Raw genomic sequence first — 27569 nt, forward strand, 5'->3', positions numbered from 1 at the left:
GATATTTCTTGATTCTCTCGGTGCGGGGAGCACCATAATCAATAAAAATAATCAAGTAATTCTAACGAGAACGAAAAATAAAATCCATTTTAATCACTTTAAAAAAATATGTATTTTACATAGTCTATGCAAGCGAAACCGAAGGCTTTGCTCGTTTAACGTTATTATTAGACAAATTATATAAAATCTTTACATAATTATAGCCTATGTGTTATTTTGATGTATAAGCTACATTACTTCATCCACTTTCATATACTTTGACATTTATAATGTTAGTGGCTGGTGGTTATTTCTTCATTTTATAATGTATAGTATCACACTCTCTCAATTTCTCTGCGGCCTGTTCAGGTGTCAAATCTCTCTGTGGCTGTGCCAACATTTCATAGCCAACCATGAATTTTTTAACTGTGGCAGAACGTAATAAGGGCGGGAGATAGATCCCGTGGAATAACCAATGCGGGGAATCCCCTGGTTTTGTTGATGGACCTGTTGGTGCACCTGGGAAAAAAGAAATAAATTATTACAATATTTTCAGTAAGTGTTTAAATATATTAGCAAAAACTTAAATAAAATAAAATAATTTAGTTAATTTGAACTATAGTAATAAGCGGATAATTTTTGAGATATTTCAGTAGTGTTTGTTCAACTATGTGAAATTTATTCACGATTTAATATAATTTTCTTTAATCTTTACACATCTCATGTGTTTTCTTACTAGAAACGTAGCTTAACGCAGAAATTTAGAAACTCTTAAAGTCTTCAAATTAATTTATAAATTTAATTCTGGCGTATTGCGTGTTGAGTGGCAGAACTCAACGCCGCGTTTCGGCATTCGGCAGAAAGTGAGGAACGGAGTGTCTTAACACTAGGTTCCCTCTGCCTACCCTGTTGTGTGCGGGATATAGCGTGAAGCTGATTTTTTTAAAATAAATCCTACGACCTTCTTGTTGCAGCATAAGATTTTTTCTTTAATTCTATCTTTCAGCTACAGCTTCGTTCGCGTGGTCAAATGGTATGGTGGCAGATTCTAAGAGCGGGATGTAACTCTGTGCGGGTTACCTACTTTAAATCTAAACCTATAGCTTTTCTCGAGAAATCTACTATACGATAACAAAATAATTTTTGAATTAGAACCTATAATTCCTGAGATAAGCGTGTTCAACCATACAACTCCTCAGTTTTATATTATTAGTACAGATAAAATATTGTAACTCACCATGCCATCCCATAGAATAAGGGAAGCTGCAATTAAACAAATTATCATATTTTGTGCACAATTCTTTCATAATTGCCGCCAACTCTTGTTTTTGATTGTCATTTAAATCTGTCATTCTTTGCGTTTTTTTATTTAGTGGCAAAAGCATCGTCTCGTACGGCCACGACGCCCAATATGGGACTAATGCTACCCATTCATTATTTTGTATTACTATACGTTCCTGAAAACAAATGGTTTTTATATAAATAAACTCATTAATTTATTTTAACTAATATCAATATGTTGACAATGTCCCTATAAAAATCATTAATTTATAAATAATCTATATTAATGTTCATTTTTAATTTGTAAATAATGATAGTGCTTTTATACAGAAAGGAAGCGTCAGCGCTCCTTTTACAGAAACAGCAAATAGAATTACCTACATGTAACGCAGTTACTAATAACGTAAACACTTATTACTACAAAAATATTACTAAAAGTTGTTTAACTTTAAACTTTGCCACCAATCATTTCAGTATTAACATTTGGTGAATAATCTTCGTTAATTGTTAATTGCATATTCAAGCTTTTAGTAGATATATTTATTTTGTTTTTAAGGAATGAATGCATATATAAAATATAATTTTTCAATCAATATGTCTCCATCACACTATGAAGGGCATATCCACAAATAAACAATGTAAGAATATAACCCAAACAAAACAGAAAATAAAATCACCAAGAGGTTTATAGGAGAGCTATTTTTAAAGAGTATTTTTTTTCTTAAATCTATTTTTGTTTATAGACTAAACAGTCTTGTGTTGGGGTGTACATAAGTCAAATTAGTAAGTTGTTGGCAAGTTTTCTACAACTTACTTTGCTTTTTAATTCTTGTTCTAAATAATCCGCTAGCATATTTTTACCATATTTTGTATAATGTTCCTTTTGGCATCTGAAAAGAAACAACTTATTACATAATTAAAAAAGAAAAGGTGTGGCTGTCGTGGCTGGGGCACGATGGGGATTCCCACTCGAGGGTGAAAAATATTCAATCATTAGTTCGCTCTGGCAGCACCAATCAATACGCAATGTCTTCAAAATAGTACAATGCGTGGGGAACTTAGTCTATTAACACTAGGTTCCCTCTGCCTACCCTGTTATATGCGGGATACAGCTTAAAGATAAATTAAAAATATTAGGTACCTCTCTTTAACTCGGGGCTCATTTGGTAAAAAACTGGACGCCCAAATTTGACAATGAGGATGTGGGTTGGAACAACCCATGATAGCTCCTTTATTTTCAAAGATTTGAACCCATGTATACCGTCTGCCTAGCTCTTGCATTTGATTGATCCACCTTTAACAGAAAGGGATAAAAATATATTTATTTAACGCAACATAATAAAAGATTTTAATAACGCGGTGCTAAGTTACGCCGCTCAACACGCATCAATGTAATGGAACCCTAAGCAACGTTTTTTTTTTAAATCATGTAAAGTTTTGCTTGTTTATCGGTTTGTCTGTTCGCTTCTGCACACTAATATCAGAAACGACTCAATCGATATAAATGCAATTTTTACTATTGTGCTTTGGCAAATATTTACATTTTTACTTTTACATTTAATGTTTGTTTTCATAATAATGGTTAATAAATAAAAAAATATATCAAAATAAAAGTGGCAGAACAGATACAACCTTGCGTTGTTACCAAAGCGGGGAAATGAAAATATTAATAAATAATAATTCATTCCCCGAATGGGGACCGAAGTCTCAACTGTCGTTTTTATTGCTTTCAACATGCTTGTGCCAATGCCAATGTACCACGAACCGGCCTCTCTGCCTCAATTAATTATTCAACATATGAATATTCACTTTGATGTTAATTAAATACGAATGTAATTCAAGTCAATAATAATTTATTGACTTGCAAGCGAATAATTGTGTAGTTCAAGCAGGCGTAGCCGCGAGTGGCTAGAATTTAATATTTTCGTTTTTCTCGCTCTGGTAATTAGGCACAACGCGGTGAGTTCCGCCACTCAATACAGAGTTCGGCAGGATTAAATATTTGAAAAGGTTGCTTACTCATCAATCACGGCCATAATTTCTTCAACTGACATCAATGGTATTGTCATACTGGAGTCAGGATGGAAACACATTACCCTAAAAAGTAAAAAATAAATATATATATTACATATTTTGTTGCTTCACTACGTACAAATAGGGCAGGCAGAAGGAACCTAGGAACCTAGTCTTAAGACAATCCGTTCCCATTTTGACACTTCCGTTCTCCATTTTACGTCGAATTCTAGGGGTGTTGCGTGTTGTTGACTCAAACTCAATTCCGCGTTTCGCCTTGTTACCGAGACGAAAATATTAAATATTTCATTTCTCCCGGTAGGAATTTAAGCTACAACCATCGCGTTTCAGTCACAGTTATAATTATTCATAATTGACAAAGAATACTATTAGACCATTTTACACGAGGTCTGTCGGAGGAGTGCCTGTAGATTTGTTACCTGCAGGTTCCTTTTGCTTGAGAACTCTGAAAGAGAGGATGCTCAGGTCCTGGAGGTTCCGGCACTCGTTCTAAAAGTGCAGGGAAGTCGTTTGGGAAGACATATGTAGATTTATAATTGGGATTGCGCTGTAAAGAAGAATTTTTACTATAAACATTGAATAATAATAGCCACCGAGCCAGCGGTCTTGGTAATGTGGTTTCGAGTCCTACTCGAGGGGTTGAATTATTTAAAACTTTCATGTCCTGGCTGTGCTAACAAAAAAAATGTCTGGAAAATTGGGTGGAAATGAAGAATGTAGTATTAAACATTAGAGTCCCTCTGCTTACGCCTACGCGGGATAATAGTCGCGATTCCAACTAACGCTTTAAGCTAAGCAAAAAACGTCCAAATATTTATACATTTTTTTTAATCAGACAAAATTACCTGTCCATTCGCCCTTACAGCACCAGCTCGTAAAGGATTGTTGGGATCTGGAGGCTGTTCCTCAGGAGCGTCCTCGGTCTGACCACTCCAGGGTCTCTTGCAACGGTGCGGAGAAACCAGAATCCACTCATCTTTTAGTGGATTGTATCTAACGTGTTGGTGTTCTGGAATACAGATGGAAAACTTTTTTAAATTATGTTGTATTCTGTGTATAGCAGCGTAGGCAGAGGGAACCTAGTAATAAGACACTCTGTCCATCCCACTTTCCGCCCATTTTTCATGACATTGTATGTTTAGTGGCGGAACTCAACGCCGCGCATTATCTTTTCGTGAAAATAAAAAATTATAATTATTATCTCACGGTTTACTTTAAAATTTGAACTTCTGTATCATGAAGAGAAATATACATAAGTTATGATGAAATATCATAGTTTTAAACGTGTAATGATTTTTAAACTAGGATTAAAAAAATATCTCACTGAGCAAAAAGAAAATTCATAAGCAGGGAAAGTTGCGAGTGAAACTCTGGTCTATAAATAAAAAAAAGGACTGGCGATACAATTAATCGCTTCAAAATATGACACTATTATATAATAAAATAAAATAATAATAATTAATATTATATTTCGATATTTTTTGTAAACATATGGTGTACCTAATAGGTATTTATTTACTAAAGTAGTTCTTAATTGGTTTATCTTACTACTAGTGGGCGCGCGCAGCTCCGCCTGCTTATTGGACCCGTAGGGGTGAATTCTAATAAGCCATGAAACACGTGTTCAATGAAATATTTTTAGTCTAAATTTTTAATTTTATAAGAATCGGTGACGACTTAAAGTTTTTCCATACAATTTTTCAACCCCTTATTTGCACCCTTAGGGGGTAAATTATAATAAACCACGAAACACATGTTTAATGATATATTTTTAAGAGTCTCAATTTCAAATTTTATAAAAATCGGTGGCGATTTAAAGATTTTTCCAAACAAACTTTCAACCCCTTATTTGCACCCTTAGGGGGAGAAGTCTAGAAAACCATGAAACATGTGTTCAATTAAATACTTTTAAGAGTCTAAATTTTAAATTTTATAAAAATCGGTGGCGATTTAAAGATTTTTCCATACAAACTGTCAACCCCTAATTGGCACCCTTAGGGGGTAAATTCTAAAAAACCGTGAAACACGTGTTCAATTAAATATTTTCAAGAGTCTGAATTTACAATTTTATAAAAATCGGTGCACATTTAAATTTTTTCCCATACACACTTTCAACCCCTATTTCGCCCCTTTAGGGTTATAATTTTTCCAAATCCCTTCTTAGTGGATGTCCAGATTACGAAAGTAAACATCTATCCAAATTTCAAGTTTGTATCATCAGCGGTTACGGCTGTGCGTGCGTCTTACCTCAGTCAGTGAGGACAAGTCCTTTTATATATATAGATGAGTAAATGTAATTATTATAAAACTATCATACAATTTTGAACTTAATGAGAAATGCTAACATAAACTGACAGACAAACTAATTTCAAAGTATTTTAATAGACTAAAGACTATTTTATATATTTTTGTAAAGAAATAATCTATAAACTAACCTGTGGCTTCAAACTCTTGCATCGTGAATGTCCTCTGGTAGAGGGCGTCCAGTAGTGAAGTGATGGAGTAATATGGATGTTAATGTATCGATATTGTAATTTTTTATGCTTGGTGAATATATATATAAATTGATATCAATTGTTATTAATTTATATGTACATACATCTATTCGATAATACAAAGTACAAACTATAAGGGGATAGCATATAAATACCATGAAAATTAATGCTTACACATATCTAAAAAAAATTATCAAGATTCCTCAACAGCTTGGACGTAGGATTATTATTGTCATTTCATTTTTTTTCCACACTGTATGCTGTACTGTATGACGCAGTTACGAATAGATACCGATAACTGCTCGGGGGAATGAAATATTTAATATTTCTATATCTTTATTCTGGTATATGTAGGTACAGCACTACACATATTTATTACCATATTAGATAAAGCGCTTTGCGTTGTCACACATAGACTAAGATATAAATAGAGCGAACATGCTAAATAGAAAAAATAATGTTGAAAATTTAATTTTTACTCAATTTTAATTTATATAACAAGTCATTAACTATACATATATTGAGTTCTTAGATTTACATAATCTATTTTTTTTACATTCACACTTGACTCCATATATACTCCGTATATACACATAGTAGGCAGAGAGAATCTAGTGATATTATATTCTATTCTTCGTTTTTCTTTATAATTCATGACCAATGCGGTATAGTCAAACACGGGCCCACTGTGTTACGACGGCCTCGGCTTTTAATAACATTCGGAAAAAAGAAAATATTTTACGTATTAACTCTTATTGTTTTACGATTATTTTTTTTTCTAATATTGCAAATGCAAAGTAAATAATTATGATATATAAATGTAATTTTTTTGTAATTTATCAATTCTCGAGCCATATTGGTCTGTGCCAAAAGTTTTCGTCGTACGATATGAAAAAAAAATTATCGCACTTTAATAAAACAATAAAGTCTAATCTGAAATAATAAGTTTTGCAATTGCCTCTGTACATAGATACATAATAAATATAGTTAGTTTCTTTAGTTCAGTTTTTACTTTAAGTATTCTTTTTAATCACTCATATTTATACAATTTAAGATAAAAAATTAAAAATACGAAGCTACATCACTTCAAAAAAATATTCTAAAGTCCTATCTGTGGTACCTTCAAAAGTTGTGCTTCAATTTTTGTTTTTTTTTGTACAAATTTTATGCATGAATAAAAATAGTTAATCTATTTTGTATCTAAATAAATAAATAAATGGCATAAGATAGACAGATAATTACTTATTCGCTTCGCCTTGTCGTAGTAATAAAAAAAGAACTCTTTGAAGGACGACAATGAAAAAAAACAGTTTTCAGTTATATCACTTATAAGACTGCTTTTTCATACAAGGTTTTCTTCATGTCATACATGAAGAAAACCTTGAGTTCCACCACTTAACACGCAATGTACCGAAAAAATCGGCGGTAAATGGGGAACGGAGTGTTTTAACACTAGGTCCCTTCTGCCTACCCTAGTGTGTTCGGGATACTGAAATGAATAGTTTTTGAGATTTACGAGTTCAAGCAAACGAACTGTTCAGTCTTATAATATTAGTAATATAATATAAATTAAATAAAAAAAAATATAAATTATAAAATGAAATAAATTGATTAATATAAATTTATATGAGAAAAGATCGTACGAGCGCCATCTATTATGAGACACAAGAACTAAATTATTGTAACTGAAAATTGCGAGGTAAAATTATTACAAAAAGTAAATTTATTATATCATAAATGTTTTTATATGTTTAACAAGAAATTCAAAGTGTGTGGAGAACGGAGTGTCTTAACTCTTAATCATATATGAAAGATACCATGATAAATTGTAAATGTGTATACTCAACTATTAATTAAGAAAATATTTTAAATATTAACTTAAGGCGATTTTGGATTTTTTTTTCTCGTATATTCAAACATTTTTTTATTTATATTATGTATACAAAATATAAACAATCAAATATTGTATCATAATTATTTAATAAGCTTAGCAGGCGAAGCTGCATTAACATCGCAAGTATTATAAAAAAAACTATGTCAAAATATATAGGTACAACTAAATGTAACTGAGCTAGCTATCAATGCGTCTTTTCAGTATCCGCATTGGAGCAAATTTTGGCCTAAAACTGATACCGTTCTGCAGTTACGCTACAGGTGTAGAGACCAGTTGTGGCGCAGTGGACTGTAAACACGACCACCTGTCGGTTCGATTCCTACACGAGGAAATGAAACATTTTATATTTGCATTTCCTCGCTGAACACAATAAAAGCGCGGTGTTGAGTTCCGCCACTCAACACGCAATGCCTCCAGAATTCAGCGGAAAGTGGGAAACGGATATGTTTGAATGGGATCGGAGTGTCTTAACACAAGGTTTTCAGGCTCCTTCTGCCTTCTGCTATGTACAGGATACAGCGTGAAACTAAAAGAAATCTTACGTTCACGCTGCATCCCGCACGTAGTGAGCTTGGCTGAGGGAAATACTCCATTACCCCGTCCGTCGTGTTGAAGTTAGATGTTATGCCGCTGCGGCACGACAGCCATATATATGTCAATATAGAAGGTGTGTAGAGTACAGAGAGATAAGTCATTAAGCTCACTTTCTCATAATCATCCAGCTTAATTGCAAAATTATCATAATTCTCAAAAATTTGGAGCCTGTCGAGGCGCAGCAGCACAGCGTCTAACTGGGAACGGTAACTTTTCCCAACTCGGAAAAATATTTCATATTTCATGTAATATTTTATGTTTTCGCTCTGGTAAAGGCGAAGCGCGGTGTTGAGTTCAATGGAATGATTGAAAAATTTAGCATGGACTGTCATAACACTAGGATCCCTCTGCTTAATCTTTTATGCGAAAAAACACATGTGCGTGAAGCTGCCTTAACTAACCTAATTAACAAACGTTAGCGCAAAATCAAGCAAAATTACTTGACTGCAGTAAAAAAGACCCTGAAACAGTGTTATGCGAAAATCACTTTTAGGCGCATCAGTATATTTTTTAGCTTCACGCTGTACCCCGGATGTAGTCGGGGAGGCAGAGGGAACCTAGTGTTAAGTCACTCATTGCTTAAATTTCAAGACATTGCGCCTACAGTTTCGATACTCAGCGTCGCACAGCGTCGGAAATGAAAATAATCATTTTTACCTGACTAGGTATACCCTCGATATATCGCCAAAAAAAAAAATATTTGTAAAAATATTAAAAAAAAAAAGACTCATACATATTATAGGTTGCTTCATTATTTTTTAAATTATAAGTGTAAATGCCACATCAGTGGGTTCGATTCCAGTTGATCCGATGAATTACATTTCCCCGTCTATCCTCCACTCCTCTCCACAAGAGAGTGAAGAGCGAAGTGTTAAGCTCTAGGTTTTTGCTACCTTAATGTAAGTGTGTAAGTGTGTGCCTAAATTAAGATTAACTCTGACTGGAATTTCGACTTGCTAACATTGTGTTACGTCACTTTCCACAATCCTACAATTATTTTTTAAATTTCAAGTTGTATCACGCGTATAGGAAGGTGGGCATAGGGAACCTGGGAACCTAATATAATAGTACGAAAACGTAACATATTTTTTCTATACCTTCACGCTCTATCTTGCATATAGCAGAATAGATTGCGGGAAGTTAGTGGGAATCGAAACCACAACTGATAATTGAAAATAAATTCAAATAATATATTGAGATATAACTAATATATTTAAAAAACCCTTAAAGGGTTATAGTATACGGTAATATAGTAAAATTTAAACACACAGAAGGAGCATCTACATAGCCTATATTATTGGCTGTATTATGTTTACTTTATTTTCATTATCTTACAAGATAAAAAAAACATAGTAAATAATTTAAATATCCACAATACTCCTATAGACAACCCTCAAATTCAAGCCTTAAGTGAAATATTGAAAAAATAAAAATATGTAGTTTTAGTCGTCCCTACACAGTTTAACATGTTTTTGATATGCACTTTTTAAATTTTAATAAAATTCTATAAAATTTTAAAAACAGAAATGTTACCCTCCCTTACAAAGTGCAACCCCTTAAGGCCTTAACCACATACATTCCATAAACAACATAATAATAAAATCCAAATTATCTTAATTATAATAGCTGTTACACAATTCATTCATTATATACGTGTTAAAAATAATAAATTTAGTATTTAAACTTCCTCAAAATACTAACAATGTTGCCATAAAACAAAAAATAAAAGAAAAAAAGAAGAAACAATACCCTGCGCGCGCATCCACATCGACCCGATAAGAGCTATCGCCAGTGTCGATCCGGCCGCCGTTACGGTCGGACGTCTACATGGGGGAGTTACAATATCCCGGCGCAGCTAGCGTCGTTGAGGATGAAAGGCAGTACCGGGCTCCTTTCCGACGAGCCCCTCAGTACAGGTGGCCTACCCCCCAACCCCCACAGCCATCTGCCTTCGCCCCCTGGAGAAGAGCTCCAGCACCCCCAAGACCTCCAGATTACAGACGTAGTGCTTCATACCCTGGAAAACCAGAGGAACCCTACCAGGTGAGTTACATTAATGTCCACAGGTGAGATATCGAGTTTTATGTGGAATATTTAGTTTTTCTAACTCTACATTTGATTTTGTTCATCAAAATTGATGTTTTACTAATTATTTTTGGTGACTATACGTTTTTAAATTTAAAAAATCTTTATTTTTTAAATATCTCTAAGTAATATAGATTAAAAATACGCGCAGAAAGAAAAACAATCCCCTTTTATAATGCATATTAGTTTGACGTGACACGTTAAACAACAGTACTATTGAAGTAAGGCTGTATGGTTTACGTCAGTGCGTGGAAATAAAAAAATAATAAGAACTAACCAATTAAAAAATACCTAAATCTTTTTTCTAATTTGCTGTTATTTTTAATTTTCGTCTTGTATATTTGTGTTGTATAACTATTATATTATGATTTTTTGCTTTACAAACTATGTGATAGAAAAAAATATTTATTAGTAATTGTGATCCTCGTCTAACTATAAGCACGATCTATATAATAAGAGATATTTTATTCATTTTTACCTAAAAATTATGTATTTCTTACGCTTCATTACACGATTTTTTTACAATTTTAGTAACAGTTTTCAAAATATATATTTTTTTAAGACTTTCGCTATAATTTTAAATGCCTTTTTCGTATAAAATTCATTTTATATTTTTCATACTAATCAAGTAATCAACTTTAAAATCAAAACGATGTATGTATTGTATGTATTGTATAAGTATTAAATATACACTTATTGGACACTCCTAAGTGTGGAATAACTTTTTATAAATAAAAAAAAATTGTTAAACTTGTACAAGCGGAGTTTACTAATTCAAAATTTTGATAACATACAAGCTAAGTGAAGCTATGTTAAAATCAACTTTTTTTATCTCCCATTAGCCGAGTCGGCAGATGGAACTTAGTGTTTAGACACTCCGTTACCGTCGCACCGCCCAATTTGTGAGTGTTAAGTAGCAGAATTCAGCTTTCAATTTCAGTTTTTTTCTTTGTTCAAAATGGGAAAAATAAAAAAAATATATATGTGATCGTCACAATAACTTTTGTTTAATAAGTTACTTAGAATACTCAACTGAAAATGAGAATTTTTGATGTACCTACTTTACTTTTTTGAAATATTTTGAAGACTGTTTGTTTTTTATACTACTGTAACTGCTTAGTTACGGGCGTTAAGTTCCGCTACAAAATAAGCGATATTTGAATTATCAGACTTTAAGGAACGAAGTGTTTTAACACTAGATTTCCTTTGTAATGTGAATAAATTATATTTTTTATAGATTTATTTATATACAGTACAGTATTCCAAAATTACAAAATATTATACTAATCTTAATTTTTATCTAAATTCGTTCAATAGTTTTTGCAGGAGAGCTTAATAAACATCCATTCTCATAAACTTTACATTTATAATAGTAGTAGAATAGACGTTAATATTTTATCTCTACTTATAATGCTGGTGTTATAATTCTATGCGGTGTTGGAGCTTCGTCAGTGTTGTAAGTTATATAAAAAAATTACGAAAAATAACATAAACAGCGAGCGAAGCGAACGGAACGCGAAAAAAATATATTTATAAAGTAGCCTTAGAAAGCTTAACAGAATTGGTTACAGCGTACATGCCACACTCTACGTACTAGGGAGGCAACTCTAACCGCAGCAACTGTTAACGAAGTGTAATATAAGCACGCCTATAGCCTTCCTCAATGACTGGACTATCCAACAAAAAAATCCAAATCGAACTAATAGTTCTTGAGATTAGCGCTTTTACCCAAACAGACTATTTAACTTTTAGATGGTATGGATAATATAATATTTTTTTTGGTATTGAATAGTGTGAAATTGAACTATAATCAGATTTTCATATATAAAATAATCTATAAATGATTAAAATTAAATAGAATATAAAAAAAATCTTTGCAAATAATAAATTTCGGGTGTGTTGATATTTTATAATAATTATAATTACGTCTATCTTACTAAGCTTAGTGTCTTAACACTAAGTTTCCAAGTTCCCTCCCTTTACGTATGTGCGGGACCTACCTTACTCTAATATGCGGGATAGAGCGTGAAAGGAGAATATATCACGTAAAATACGATTTTAGATCCAAAACTTAATACACCGACAGGTGGGGACAATCCCACGGCCGAAAATTAAATATTTATATATTTTTATTTCCTCGCTATGGTAACGAGGCAAAGACGGTGTTGAGTTCCGCCACTCAATATGCAATGCCTTAAGAATCCGGCGCAAAATGGGGAATGGAAGTGTCTTAATGAGAACAGTTCCTAGGTTCCCTCTGCCGACTTTTCTTCGTGTGGGGTACAGTGGAAAGCTGACACAAAAACTTTAAGAAGAAACAAAATGTAACAAAAATATTTGCATTCCGTAATATATAGGGAAAAGAACTAGTTGGCTATGGTGACCAGCGGCACTGCAGTCCCGACGGCTGCGAGTACGATTCCCACTAGGTGGAATGGATTATTTTAATTTTCTCACTCTAGTAACATGACAAGGCTCTGCGTTTAATTAAGTTGCCGTAGTTCAGCAGTTTCAGCTGTTTTTCTTAACACTAGGTTCCCTCTGCCTTCTGTCTTACCTGCTATGTGCGGTCACAGCTGAAGGTGTAATGATATTAATCTGTATAAAATCACTAGAGATAGGTAACGTCGTAGCAACTACGTTTATCTCTTTCTACCACACTGGTTAGAAAGAGACAGTTTCGCTGGTGCTTGTATGTGACAGACAAACACATACAAGCACCAGCGAAACCAGCGTTTACACAACATAACCAGGGTAATATGCCTGATGCAGGGGTTCACAGGTGCACGGAAATCATTAGCAACCCAAGGCCCAGGCCAGTGGTAGTTGAAGAGGTAAAGTTTTAGTAGATATTTGGATAGATTACCAGTAAAATATTTTCTTTACAATAAAAAAAAAGATGATCGCCATATGCCTGGTAATGTAATGTGACATTTTGTATAATTTGGCTATAATATAATAATAGTTTGAGCGGACGAAGCTGTGTGTGGATCGGTAGAACACAAACGGAAAACAGAGAGTTGTGCCATTATCTCCCTCTTTCCTTCTACAAAATAGTAGAAAAAAAATACAAATTTCCATCCAAAACGGCGTTCACATAACATTATATCTGAGTTAGTGACGCGATGGGCGGCCGATCGATACTGTAACTGGGTCAGTAAGGCCGCGGATTAAAATGGACTGGGATTCAATGCTTGTGGGTCTTCTTGGTGTGTGTCATTTGAATTCACGTCGTAGTGGGTTCGATTTCTTTAGGAATAATGATAGTTTTATATTTTTAAGCATAAATATACAGCGTAATGATAATTTTTGGATTTAATCTTTTTTTTACTTTAGGTCGTATTGGATGTATTATAAATAGAGATTTAAACCTCGCTTTAAATATTATATTTTTTTCGTTCTGGTAATAAGACATAGCGCGGCGTTGAGTTCCGCCACTCAACACGATATCTCTATGATTCGTGGGAACAGAATGTCTTGACACTATGTTCCCCCTGCCTCTGGTATACTTCTTTTTGTATTCAGGATGTAGTGGTAATGATAGATTTTGATCCTTTTTTTGTATTTTAAGAATGTTTGGATGGAAAGAAATTAAGACGATTCGTTCTTTATTTTCTATCTTTTTTTATAATTTCAGGTCTCAAGTAACGAAATTAACCCTAAAAGGGTTCCCAAACAAAAGACGTAGTTTTTTCCCATTTTAGTTAATGTTATGATACACATCGTGCGCGAATCCGACTCGTACTTGATCGGTATTTTACTATATAATGTTTCCCTAACCCTCCTAGAAACCTAGTGTTAAAGCTTCCCCTTCCCCAACGTTTTGTCCAATTTTCAAGGCATTGCGTGTTGAGTGGTGGAATTCACCGCCGCAAGTCACCTGAGCTAAACCTTCACTAAAAGTGAAAATTTACTCATCACGTAGTATCTCGGATGCGGGCGAAAGGCGGTAAATCTCGAAGTTCTTCAAGCCTTATCCTTAAGACGGAGGATAAGGCTTGAAGAACTGACGGGGCCCCAAGTGCTACAGTCTCTTCATACGGTGGATTCACATGCTTTATCCGTGACTTTCTACGGCGTCATCGATACTGTGTGCTGAAAGTTCTACCGAGGTCTCTGTTGTGTTTACAGTCGCAAGCCTGTGCCCCGGCGCCACAACGATCTGTAGACGACGGATGCTGTATGGTTTTTGTTATTAAATTATTTTATACAGAAAACGCTATATAACCACAAAAATTATATTGCATCTAGAAAATGTTTACTTTCTGCTAGAATTCTTGACATAAGCGTGTTAAGTGGCGGAACTCAACGCCGCACTTTATATTAGTAGAACAAATAGCTCCTAGTAGAGGAATCTTAACCAGCGCGTTTCGTAAGCACTACATCATTATGTTGTGCCACTGCAACACGGCCTCTGTTTCACTTCTTCTTTATCCGTTTGTTGGGTTTCTGGTGTTTTGGTGGCATAAACAAGACTCTTACAAATGTGGATAAGAGCAGGCTTCACGCTGTAACTTGCATATAGCAGTGTATGAAGAGGCAACCTAATGTTAGGAGACTCCGTTCCCCACTTTCCGTCCTAATTTTTAGGATATTAGGTGTAGAGTGGTGGAACAGGGCCTATCTGCTTCACTATTGTAATTGTACTACCTACAATTTTTATTTAATAAGATAAATAAAATTATATTAGCTTCACGTTGTATCCCGCACATACCAAGCTATCCAGAGGGATATTTTGGGGGAGGGATTATTGCGCGGAACTTAGCGCCGCTCTTCCCTGACATTTATAAACATAAGATGGTGGATTTCACGACTATTTTTCCTAAGAAATAGGGTCTATCTATCACTAAGTTACTTTAAAATAAAAAAGATCCAACTTAGGCAGTTTTACCACTGACCGACACATCACATAACGCAAGAAGCACAAACAAACACATTGCACGCTATTGTACTATGAAATGTTTAATAATTTTTCGATTTTTTTCAATAAACTTTCGGTGAATGCGTGTTTCATAACAATCTGAGAAATGTTACTTACTAATAGTTTATACTGGTTTGAAATTGTTATTTTTTTAGGTTTTCTCGCTTTATCCCGCATGTAGAAGGGTAGGCAAGGAAAACCTGGTGTTGAGAGCTTTACAATGTAAAGTCAAGAAAGCATGGCAATTATTTTATTAAATAGTTCGCACTTCTTATTACATTTAAATATTAATTAAACCTGCAAATAAACACAAAAGTAAAACAAGTACCTTATCGCTTGAATGTCAGTAGGGCGCAAAATTTTAATACCAGATTTAAATTTTGCGTTATACTGAAACATTGAAACGACACATTTTGTTTTCTGTTTCTGCTTAAAGATCTTTATTCTCATTACGACGATGTCATTTACATGAGAAATTAAATAAACGAAATATTATATAATTTAAAAAGGCATTAGTGAACAAAGCTGATAGTAAAAATAAAATGTAAATATAAAGTTAACATAAAAATGTAAAAAAATGTTTTACTTTTCATCACAAAAGATTTTGAAAGTCGGAGAGAAAATTGGGAAACGGAGTGTCTTAACACTAAGTCATTCTCCTATAGTGCTACATGCGGAAAGACGCGTGGACCTGGTTTAATTTTATATCTGATTGTCATCGATCATCGTGGCCGGGCACCCCGTAAGCGTAAACGCAAGGAATAAGTCAGTCAGTCAGATATGTAAACTGTAATTTGATTGTGAATTCTAATAAACCCATATTGTAAATTTGATATTCCAAAAACATTTGTTTTGAAAAACACAATATAACGAAATATAGAATACCTGACTGTATTCACGACAGTTGCGAATTTGATTCCCACTAGGCCCCTATGGGAATCATTTTTAAGGTTCCGTACTTCAAAAGTAAAACATAGAACCCTTATAAGATCAGTTTGTCGAGGTCATTTATCGCGAGATCGCGTGAAGGTGAAGTCCCTTATAGAGCACAGAATGTTCTAAGTCAACGCAAGCAAAATACACGAGTGTTCATGTACTGCTGCAGCTACAACTAGTATTAGGTTCGCCGCGTAATCAAAACCTATAGGATACCTCCCGTGGACCTACAGTTATCAAATTTGGCACAACGTGAGAATTTACAATATAAAATATAAATAAAGGAAAGAATTCAAAAAGTGAAAATGCACCTGCGATTATAAAATTTTGCTAGAAGTTAAAACTTGCAGTACAAAACTAAGTATTACAAATTTATAATTGTAATTAATTTCATACAAAAAGAGTGCGTAAACTTAAGTTTGTCAACTTTCTTCTGTTGACCGACAATCCTGGTGGAGAACGCAGACTATTTACAGTAAAATTATACATCCTAATTCCCAAACTTAAGTACATATTATTAATAATCTGTGGCACACATTCTGTATAATCTGTATCAATCGGCAAGACGCCACGCCGCATCGTCCGCAGCCACGTGACCTAGTTTTCCCGCTCAATGCGGGCGCAATGCGACGCCTCCGATTGGTCGGGGCTATTTTTTTCACCCCTCTCTCTTTCAAGCAAAGGAACGACTTATTAATGCCTTATGGTATTTTTTAATCTGTGTTTGTTGTCTTTCTAGTGAGTTTTATTGTTTTAGAAAGAATTGTTTTGGTTGAAAACGTGGCAGACTGTGTGTTTGGATCATCACCTGGGGGAATGAAATAATTATTCCTTCTTCCCTGTTTTACGATGCTTCGATCTGGTAAAGTGCGGCGTTAAGTTCCGCCACTTATTATGCTATGCCTCCACTGAAGAATTTTTGTTAAGGCGACATTTCTCCAATAGTTTAGCCGAGCCGAAGAAAAAGTTAGGGTTTCTTATTAGATCTCTCAGACTTTAATTTTTTTGTAAATCGTAAGAGGAGTACCACCGCACTGAATAAATTTTGCAAAGGCAGTATGTCGATATCTATAACAGCTTGGTTGGGCTCTTTTGTACAGTTTCTTATCAGGGTCACCAGGTTCTTCAGATCTTCGATGTTCCTACATTTGATAGTTTTCTCTTTAGGTGGAAATTAAACCCCTGTACCAAATTTCAGCTTCTAAGTCTATGAGAAGTAAAAGATATATTTTGATGATTAGTTAGGAGAGTTAGTGTCAAAATAGTGTAACTTTACCTTCACATAACTTCGGAAATGTATCTGGTGTGTGCTTATAGTTTACTAGAAGACGATCATTTGAAAGCTCTAAAGCTATCCAGAGGTTCTCAAATAGGAGCACAATAATTCGCCAAAATGGTTTCAGATAAGTTCCAGTAAGTTCGCTTCGCGCTCGCCTTGGCGAGGGTTCTGCCGTGACCCCAGATCTCTTCCTATCGATATGGGCTTATATTTTACAAACTACTTACCGGTATCTAACAGAGAAAGTGATTCAAGTGAAAGGTTTATATGTATAATACATTCATATTAAATTTGAGTAAAACCGTCAATTTTGAATAAAATTGACGGTTTTACTGAAAATGAAGAATGAAGAAAAAAGAAAGAAGAATGAGGAAAATGAGAAATAATTAAATACCCGTAGCCCCGGCACAGTGAAAATATTTGACACCTAGTATCCTAGTGTTAAGACACTCCGTTCCCATTAAGACATGTCCGTGCCTCACTTTCCGTTGAATTCTCGATGCATTGCGAGCTGTGTGACGGAACTAAACGCCGCGCTTTGCTTAACTGTAAACTGTTTTTGTATAATAAATAAGGAATGAAACATTTGTTTATTACATTTATGTAAAACGTTTGTCATTAAATACTTCCTTTCTAAATTTAATTTAAATGATTTCACTAAAAGTATGTATGCTTTTAACGTAATACGCCTTTTATTTATATTATGATTGTGATAATACTAGATAGTGAGCGATAGTTGTGGGTTCGATTCCCATGCGATTTCCCATTTTTTCATTTATCTGCTATTGTAGACAAAGTGCGGTGGTGAGTTCTGCAAAGTAATATAATACATGCCGTCGTGCAGCAAGCTGGCACTGGCACAAGCGTGCGACTGGGTTCGATTCCAACTCGAGTGAATAAAATATTTAATATTTTCATTTCCTCGCTCCGGTAACGAGGCCAAGCACGATGTTAAGCTCTGCCACTCCACACGCAATGAAAAATTGGGGGAAAAGTAGGGTAGTAGGATTGTAGGGTATGGAGTGTGTTAACTCTAGGTTCCCAGGTTTATTCTGCTTACCCTGCTATTTGCGGGACGCGGCATGAACCAGACACCAAACACACCAGTGTTTTAAGTGGGAATCGAATCGACAACCTTCGTTGCAGTTCGTGTTAACAGTCAGACGCTAAAAGAGACACATTAATGAAAAGTGAAACTGGCCAAGTGCGAGTCGAACTAATTTCATAAGTATAGGTCTACGGAAAGTGCTACATACTTAGATTTTTGACTTAGAATCTTGATACAATTTTCTCCATTTTCCATTATTTTCTATTATTTTCTCTTCATTCGTTTTGGTGGATAGGTAACGGAGTGTTTTAACATTACGTTCCCTGTGCCTACTCTGCCATGTGCGGAATACAGGGTCAAATTAAAATAAATAATAACCTATGAAGTGGCCAATTTCGTCTGTGATTTGATAAAAGGTTGTTAACCTAAAAACAATTATTTTTATCAAATTTACAACTTATACTATATTATATTTGATAACATTGTTACAGTTGTGTTTTGATTTTTTGTAATCGACCTACTTTGGATTGACGCTACAGTGGCACAATGGTACACAGTGGTGGTGGTTGGACTGTAAGTGCGATGGTCGCGGGTGTAATTCCCACTCAGGGGAATAATTATATTTATATAATTTTAATTTATTCAGTTGAAAAGACATAACGCGGCGTTGAGTTTCAATAGATACATTAGGCTATAAAAATAATATACAAAACGTTACCATCCTTTGTTTATATTTTACTAGCGACCCAAGCGCGGCTTCGCCCGCTTAAGTCTATATTTTATTCTGATGTATGAGACATATTAGTGTAACTTTCATATAAATCCGTTTCGTCCGTCCGTGTTTTTGCGTGATAGCGGGACAAAATAAATGATGATGAAATCGATTTCACACTCTTCCTTCGTCGAAATCTACCTTCAGCTGAAATATAGCTTTACGCTGTACCACGCATATAGCAGGATAGAAAAGTAAAGGGAACCTAATGTTGAGTTCCTCTTCTCCCCACATGCCAAAAAAATATTGTGAGATTTCTTGTTAAGTGACGGATCTCAACACCGAGCTTCGAGATACAAGAGCGAAATATAGAAAATAATTGTGAGTAGAAATTGAATCCACAACCGACGCGTTTTCATTCGCACGGCCTTAATAAAAAATATAAAAAACTACTTACAAGTTAAAATTTTCAGTTTCGCTTCAACTTTTCAGCTCTTATCAGTTCTATTCAAGGCCGTTGTAGAGCGCCGTCTCGCTCACACATTAGTAAAAGAATGAGATAGCAGTATAACACATTTGTAAGGCATTCAATATTATTGATTTAATACAATGTATTGTTTTCAGTTTAAATATTCTTCTTATATGTATATTATTGTATCTGAGGCCGTCGTGGCACAGGGGCATAAGAGCGCGACTGTAAACATAACGGTTATGGGTTCGATTCCCGCCCGGGGGAATGAATTATTTAAATTTTTATTTCCTCGCTCTGGCAACAAGGTAAAACGCGGCGTTGTATTCCCGTACCAAAAGAATTGTATAAATAATTGGCGTACTGATGTGTCGCCCGTATCGCATACTTCGGATGTCGGAAGAAGTGGGGGTGTCGAAAAAACCAGACAAGCGCGAGTCGGGCTCGCCCACCGAGGGTTCCGTACAAAAAATTGGAGGTTTCGAGATTTTTCTGAAATTCAAGCTTAGTTTAGCCAGAGCCTCAAAAAGCACAGGTACGGTGGGTTACATTGAACTTTTAACATCATTTAATATAGCTTACATAGCCTTCCTCGTTATAAATATTTAAGATTAAAACAATTTTTCAATTGGAACGAATAGTTTAACACGCTAATCTGAGGAACTACGGGTCCCAATTAAAAATATATTTTTGATAGTTCATGTATTTGAAAGTGAAGAAGGAGAAGGAGGCTGTACTCACGTCAATGGTTTCGATGTAACCCGCTGTACCTGCCACCAAGTTGCCTCCAGCACTTAGAAAGTGTCATGACTCATGTGTCACACAGAACAAGTATCTAGTTATTTCCATTTCACCGCGCGAGTGAAGCAACGGGTAAAAGCTATTTATAGATAAAACTTTAGATCTGTCATTTGTCTGTCAATCTGATAAGATAAAGCATTTGTATATATTTATCATCCAATTGGCCTGTATACTTGTATAGTATAGTAGCAACGCAAATTTATGATTGCTAAGTCGGTGGTTGTAGATTCGATTCGTGCTCAGTACTACTGGTTAGGCTAGGCTCATTTTTGCGTCGCTTCCCTCGCTAGTCTCATCACACTTCGCTCGCTGAAATAAGAGCAAAAACATTTTTTCTCAACAATTATGTAATTTTCTTTTATCTTTCAATGTGTTTTTCGTATGTAGAAGGATAAGAAAAAGGAATCTAGTGTAAACGCAAGGCTAAAAATAACGCAATACAAGACTAAGAAGAATTTAACTTTAAATGATATCTATGGTCAGTCGTGGTGCAGGTGCACAAGCGTGCGACTGTAAACGAGACAGGTCGTGGGTTCGACTCCCACACGAGGAAATGGACTATTTGATAAAATATAAGTTCGTCGCTCTCATAACGAGGCAAAGCGCGGCGTTGAGTTCCGCGACTCAACATGCAATGCCTCCGAAACTCGGCGGAAAGTGGGAAACGGAGTGTCTTAAGCACTAGGTTCCCTATGCCTCGCCTGCTGCCTGCCTGTGTGCGCGATACAGTGTGAAACCAACTAAAAAATATAACATCTAAATTATTCTTCATAATACATGTTGTTGAATGAATAAGATCCTCACAGCATCTTTATCGTGATCGATGTCACAGATAAGATATCTGACAGAGACTGATTTTAAAATTGTTTTGGAGTTTGAAAACAAAAATTTGTCTATTATACCAGACTGAAGCCGGTTGGCTGTAAAGGCGGTTGTGGGTTCGATTTCTTATTGATACAATGAACGTAGTGTCTTAACATAACTAGGTTTTATGAGGATGTATAGCTTATTGGTTAGACCGCTTGGAGGGTTCCCAAGAGGCGCGAGTTTGAGTCCCGCTATCATTTTTTTTTATTTTTTTGTTTTAAATATTGAAAAAGATGTAACTACTTAACCTTTAGGTGCGGTAGCCAAGTTTCCGCGGTTTAGTTCAAACTAGTATTCGAGACACTCTGCCCCGGCGTTCCCCGTCTAATTTTTTGAAACATTCCATGTTGAGTTGCGAAAATCAATGCTGCGCTATATCCTGTTACCAGAGCAATTAAATGAACCTAATTAAATGAAACAACTGAATGAAACTCCCCACCACCCACAGAATTTTTAAGTACTTAGTTATATGTGATGTAACTTCATGAATTTCAGGTTGAAATCGTGATACATAGTTTAAACAATTTCTTTTCACCAAGTAGGTTATCAGCTGTGTTAACAATTGGCTTATCTAATATGAAAATAGAATATTCGCGATTTGTGTATGTATGTATGTTTGTATGTATGTGTGTAAGTACAAAACAAGCTATTGGTTCTCTTAAAAGAAAATTATTATGTTAAAAGTATTTTACAGGCCGTTGCGATGCATGAGCACAAGCGTGCGACTGTAAATGTGACAGGTAGTGGGTTTGATTCCCATTTGAGGAAATAAAATATTTAATATTTTCATTTCCTCGCTCTGGTAACGAAGCAAAGCGGGGCATAGAGTTCCACCAATCACCAAGCAATGCTTCGAGAATTTTACAAAAAATGGAGAATGGAAGTATATTAATGGGAAGGCAGTGTCTTAACACTAGGTTCCTAGGTTCCCGCTGCCTACCCTGCAAGTGCGGAATATAGCGTTAAACTAAAAAAACTAAAAAAAGTATTTAACTTTCTCCGCTCTTATGGTCAAAGCACGACGTTGAGTTCCACCACTCAACAATGACACGAAGATTAGACAGTGCGTGATTGGATCCCGCACCTCTCAGAACCCGTTCAAGCGCTCGGACCACTAAACCATACTCTTATTTACCACAAATGTGCCGCGATCATGTACAACAGGGTATAGATAAAAATTTAAATTAGCCTTTTAAGGAAGTGCTGGTACTTTTTTCTTTTTGACATAAATACATAATTAAAGAAATGGTCAAGTGGGAGTCGGAATTGTCTATAAAGTAGGTATAATTTTTCGATTGCATGAATTAACTTTGTTTTTATAGTTTACGAGCATACCTACCACATACATCATGATATAATAAGCATATTTTATTTAATATTTAATTTTCTCGAGTGGGAATTGAATCCACAACTTGTCACGTTAACAGTCACACTTTTGCTCTTGCGCAATGACTGGCCTCACTTTTTTTGTCTGAAAATAAAAATAAATAAATAAATAAACTTTCAAAACGCAGCCTCTATCGATAACTTAGTCTATATTGCTATCGGTCACAGATAAGATAAGGAAAAGCGTATTTTTCAATTTAAATTTGGAAATTTTTCAATTTTAAGTTTTGAAACAGGACATATTATGGACTTTAACTATCATCGAGTCGTGGCGCAGGGGGACGCGGGGGGGCGCAGGGCACAAGCGTGCGACTGTAATCGCGACGGTTGTGAGTTTGATTCTCACTCGGAAGAATGAAATAAAAAAAATATATAAAATTAAATCCGCTTCACGTTGTATCCTGCACACAGCAGGATAGGCAGACGGAACCTAATATTAAGACACTCTTTTCCCCACTTTCTGCCGAATTCTGGAGGCATTGGGTGTTGAGTGGCAGAACTCAAAGCCAACAGAGTCAACAGAGCGAAGAAATGGAAATATACTCTTTAATAAATATCTCTCTTCCTCGAGTGAGGATCGAACCCACAACCGTCGCGTTTCAACCACGCTACTAAAATATTCATTATTTTCGTCTCGTGACGTTCCACCTACGCGGTACATACATATAATAAGTAGCTTATCAACAATCAAGGGCTTCCATTATTGATTCTATACTCTATGTCACATTCTATAGACAAATAAACTATTGTATATGTCTATACTTACATATAATAAAATTGTATAAATATGAGGAAATCTAATATTGAGGGTATTTATCTACTTCTTCTTCTTCTCTTCTTTTCTGATGTAACGCAAACAAAACCAGCCACAATAGCTTTTAAAATTTGTAACTTTGTAACTACTTGTAGGTATTGTGTATTGGCAAACTTCCCTTAACATTTAGTGTTTGTTTCATTTCAATAATCAAGGAATATCAATATAAAGTTTTTTTTTCTATAAAATTCTTATAAAATAAGTATTTTTTAATTAGCTGAGACTTAAATTTTAAACTTCACTTTTATTCGTATTCTAGTGTTAGGACACTCCGTTCCATTCACAACGAAATTTTCAATATTACGACGACTAGTAGGAGTAGCTTTAAATATAATCATTTCACCTCGTGTGCATGAAACCCACCACCCACCTGATAAAAGACGATAATTTTAATTATTCCACGATATTATTTAATCTCTATAATATACGAGTATATATTTAAAATTGACACGTTAAGTTCAAAATTTAAGAATGTATATTGTATACGGTTGTGAGTTCAATTCCCACTTGCCGGATTAAAGTTATCTCGCTCTAGCAACAAGGCAAAGCACTGCGCTTCATTTCACCACTGAAGTGCGTGGAGAACGGGGTGACTTGACACTACGTTTCCTCTGCCTGTCCTGCTGTATGCAGGAAACAGCAGGAAAACGAAATTATACATCTCTGGCTTCACCCCGCAATGCGGAAGATACCCACGAAACGATATGACAAAAATGGGTTAAACTTTAAATATTAATTAGTTAAAAGGAAGGTCAAGTGACCCCCCCGGTAAACAATTTCGCAATGCAGCCCCTATCTGACCTTTGATTCCCACCCCCATAGAGAAAAAAAACAAAGAAAACCCACCCTTATTCCATAGAAAATAAACAACAATGGCTTATACAGCGTGTTCGATTATCGTTCATACGAAAAGCGACCTTATCCATATAAAAAATTGTGTATAATTTCCTATACAGCAATGCTATATTAGCCATACAAAATTCGCCTTTATTCATATTACCATTGCGTACAATTCCTTATACAGGGTGCTGAATATTGGCCATACAATTTTCGACTTTATTTAGTAGTTTAATTGAATTTAAGCCCTATTTGTAGGATAGTAAGATATATTTTTGTATGCGCAAGTGTGCCTGGTAGCGCAGTGCTACACTGACGTCATACTGCGTACATGTAAGTAGGTCAATGGGTGACCAGTTTGGTTTGAGCTCTCGCCCTGGATTTTGCCCAGGATTTGCAGAGTTCTACATATTTTAGTTTATTTTGTATGGAACTGCTTTGATGTATTGTTGTATGGGGGAGTAGTTGGTGTTTGTTTTTGAATGATAGAGTCTAGGTTCAAATTTTATGTATTTTTGTATTTATCTGTGATTTGAGGGCGTCGTGTCTCAGTGGCACAGCATGGGACTGTAAACGCGATGGTTATGGGATAGTTCCCACTTTTGTAAGAAGAAAAACCGCGGAGTTGAACTCCGTCACTCAACATGCAATGTCACGATAGTGTGTGGGATAAATCGTTAAGCATTTTATTTCTATTATATGATATTAGTACAATTTTTAAGAAAATGTAATATTGACACATTTACGACGGTTCTTGAGGATATAATAGGGGAATTTTATTTATTTTGCGTTGACTTTGGAGCTTGATTTTTTTCTGAGCTCGAAAAGACTGTAGATCTTGATATTTATTTCCACGCGCTCTTGAGAAAACTGATTTAAACAGACAGACAGGCTGACTATAAAGTGATCCAAGCGGGAATCAAACCTACAACCTAACTACCGTCGATACTGTATCGTACATCGTATCGTCACAGCTCAACTGGGCCACGGTAGTGTCAATTTATAATTATTTTCTAAATTCACTTTTTCCTCTACAGGATCGAAGCGGCTTGGACAACATGAGGTCTTTGGAACACTATTTGACAGATATAATGAGAGCGGATACATCAGATCACATGAAAGGTAGGTAAATTATAGAACTTGTAATGAAATAACTCTTTATTTTATTTTTTTCCCATTTATAGATATTCGATTAGTGTCTCCATCGTGACGTAGTAGGATGGCATATGACTGTAAACGTAATGCTCGTGGGCACTATTCCCATTGGGAAAAATATTTACCGAAGTAAAAAATTAACATAATACTCATTCCTCTGAGTGTAATAGAACTCACAAACATTGGACCTAGATGGTCAAAATCTCACCAGTTTTTCGGTAACACTATTCTAATTAATTCTTTGTACTATAACACCGTAAAAAAAGCGGCGTTGAGTTGCAACACTATAATTGGGCGGTGCGTGATAAACGAAATGTCTTAACATTTGTTCCCACAGGATCCCTCTGTCAACTCTGCTATACGTTGGAAACAGCGTGAAGCTGTATATTATCTTGTCAGTTCCTTAATATCCCTATTCTACTAATTAAATATTTATACTATTAACATAAATAGGACTCAAACCCACTATCCAGGTGCGTGTAGACATTACATCCGTACCGCTAAATGCATCACGTTAAATTATCATTTCCTGTATAATTTTGTTTTAATTTCATTCAAATTTAACTCCTGATAAGTAAGGAATAGAGTTAAAAATAAACTGTCATGGAATAAATGACTGCGCAAGAGTGGATCGTAACATGACTTTATGTTTTGAAACGTGTAGTGAATATTTGTTCTACAAAAATACCTATTATTCTACTAATGATTTTTCCTCCATCTAGGGCGGGCAGAGAGAACGCAGTGTTAAGACACTCTTTTTTATTATTTAACTAGTGGACCCGAACGCGGCTACGCCCGCTTGAACTATTCGAATATTTATTAAATATATTTATGAAATTATTTTCAGTTTTCAATAGAGAGATGCGTTAAGCAAGCTCATTTTGGGTGACGTTTTCTAACAACAAACTTTGCAAATCGTTGCTTAGCAACGCGACGGTTGTTATTAACATGGCGGAATAAATTGTATGTCAAATTAATAAGTATTTTAATATATTGATATATATCGAAAATATTACAAATATGAGAAAAAAAAGTATCCTATGTTCATCCCGGGAACCTCAAGTATCTCTATATGAGTATTTTATCACCATTATATTAGCGGTGTGGCCCTGATTGCGTAAAAGACAGACAGACAGACAGACAGACAGACAGACAGAGTTACTTTCGAATTTATAATATAGGTATGGATAATATCATGCAAAGCAGAAAAACAGCAGAATGCCACATTCAGAATGCCGCGCTGCATCTAGCAAGAGAGATGCAATGAAATGATTATTCTTTCCTCGAGTGGGTATCGAACTAGCCACCGTCGTGGTTACAGCCTGACGCGGTCCCATTGCAACACGATGGCATTCGTTTTCCTTTAAATCGGGAAATAGTTAAGTAGAGGCACTAGGAAAGTTGTGAATTATGAATTTGTTTTTTTAAGCTCTATCCCTCGTATAGCAGGATAGGCAGTGGGAACCTAGTGTTAAGACACTGCGTTCTTCATTTACTTACCGTCCAATTTTCGAGTAATTACATGTTGTGTAGCGGAACTCCACACCGCGCTTTGCCTTGTTACCAGAGTGCGAAAACGGAAACGCTGACGCTGAGACGCTGTGCCGCTACGAGCCTTTAGTGTGCCTACAGAAGGAAATAAAGACGTCGCAATATAAACATTTTTCTAAAGAAATTATGTAATAATTTCGTCATCTTATTGTTAGACGATCTTCTGCCTACTTAAATGACCTAATTATGAAATGCCTAACTCTGGCACTATTTTTCATATAGATTTTAAACAAAGCGTAATTGCCTTGTTGTCTAGATGAAGGCTATGCTATTATGTCCAGAAGACACTATAATGGCACAGTAGATGTTTTAAAATAGGCGAGTGCGGCTTCAAATTCAGCTTTATTAAATACTACCATATTGAGGTCAGTCGTACTGTAAACGCGACAGGTCGTGGGGTTGATTCCAACGCAAAGAAATTAAACATTTAA

The 27569-nt window shown here is 35.2% G+C and overlaps 3 protein-coding genes across 3 annotated transcripts in view; 2 read left to right on the forward strand and 1 right to left on the reverse strand.

The window, feature by feature from the left end:
- Positions 1-899, forward strand: part of Mgat2 (alpha-1,6-mannosyl-glycoprotein 2-beta-N-acetylglucosaminyltransferase) — a 110975-nt gene extending 110076 nt beyond the window's left edge. The window contains exon 13 of the transcript XR_014878080.1: positions 870-899. The gene's annotated coding sequence lies outside the window, so the exon portion shown is untranslated. The remainder of the gene's footprint in view (positions 1-869) is intronic.
- Galt (Galactose-1-phosphate uridylyltransferase) lies at positions 88-5864 on the reverse strand. Its single transcript, XM_085187248.1, has 8 exons — positions 5730-5864; positions 4140-4303; positions 3714-3841; positions 3280-3357; positions 2402-2554; positions 2075-2150; positions 1217-1436; positions 88-498 (listed from the first exon to the last, which is right to left on the reverse strand). The coding sequence occupies exons 1-8, from the start codon at positions 5749-5751 to the stop codon at positions 287-289; spliced, it is 1053 nt and encodes a 350-aa protein (XP_085043374.1). The 5' UTR covers positions 5752-5864; the 3' UTR covers positions 88-286.
- Positions 5865-10057: 4193 nt separating this feature from the next.
- orb2 (cytoplasmic polyadenylation element-binding protein orb2) overlaps positions 10058-27569 on the forward strand; it is a 47931-nt gene continuing 30419 nt past the window's right edge. Inside the window, exons 1-2 of the mRNA XM_085187262.1 lie at positions 10058-10320; positions 25470-25554. Of these exons, the coding sequence (XP_085043388.1) occupies positions 10105-10320; positions 25470-25554 (301 nt within the window). The 5' untranslated portion in view covers positions 10058-10104. The remainder of the gene's footprint in view (positions 10321-25469; positions 25555-27569) is intronic.

Source organism: Heliconius melpomene, chromosome 6, assembly GCF_056956725.1.
Source record: "Heliconius melpomene rosina isolate 202511_hmr_F chromosome 6, ASM5695672v1, whole genome shotgun sequence".
In the NCBI taxonomy this organism is placed as follows: Eukaryota; Metazoa; Arthropoda; class Insecta; order Lepidoptera; family Nymphalidae; genus Heliconius; species Heliconius melpomene.

What these genes read in the sequence shown, in the direction of transcription:
- Galt (XM_085187248.1), bottom strand. Translation starts at nt 5,751, where the DNA reads ATGCAAGAGTTTGAAGCCACAG. An exon ending in CAAGCAAAAGGAACCTGCAG is followed by an intron (nt 3,358 to 3,713) that starts GTAACAAATCTA and finishes TTTACTTTTTAG; the next exon opens with GGTAATGTGTTTCCATCCTG. An exon ending in TTATTCTATGGGATGGCATG is followed by an intron (nt 499 to 1,216) that starts GTGAGTTACAAT and finishes CTTTTTTCCCAG; the next exon opens with GTGCACCAACAGGTCCATCA.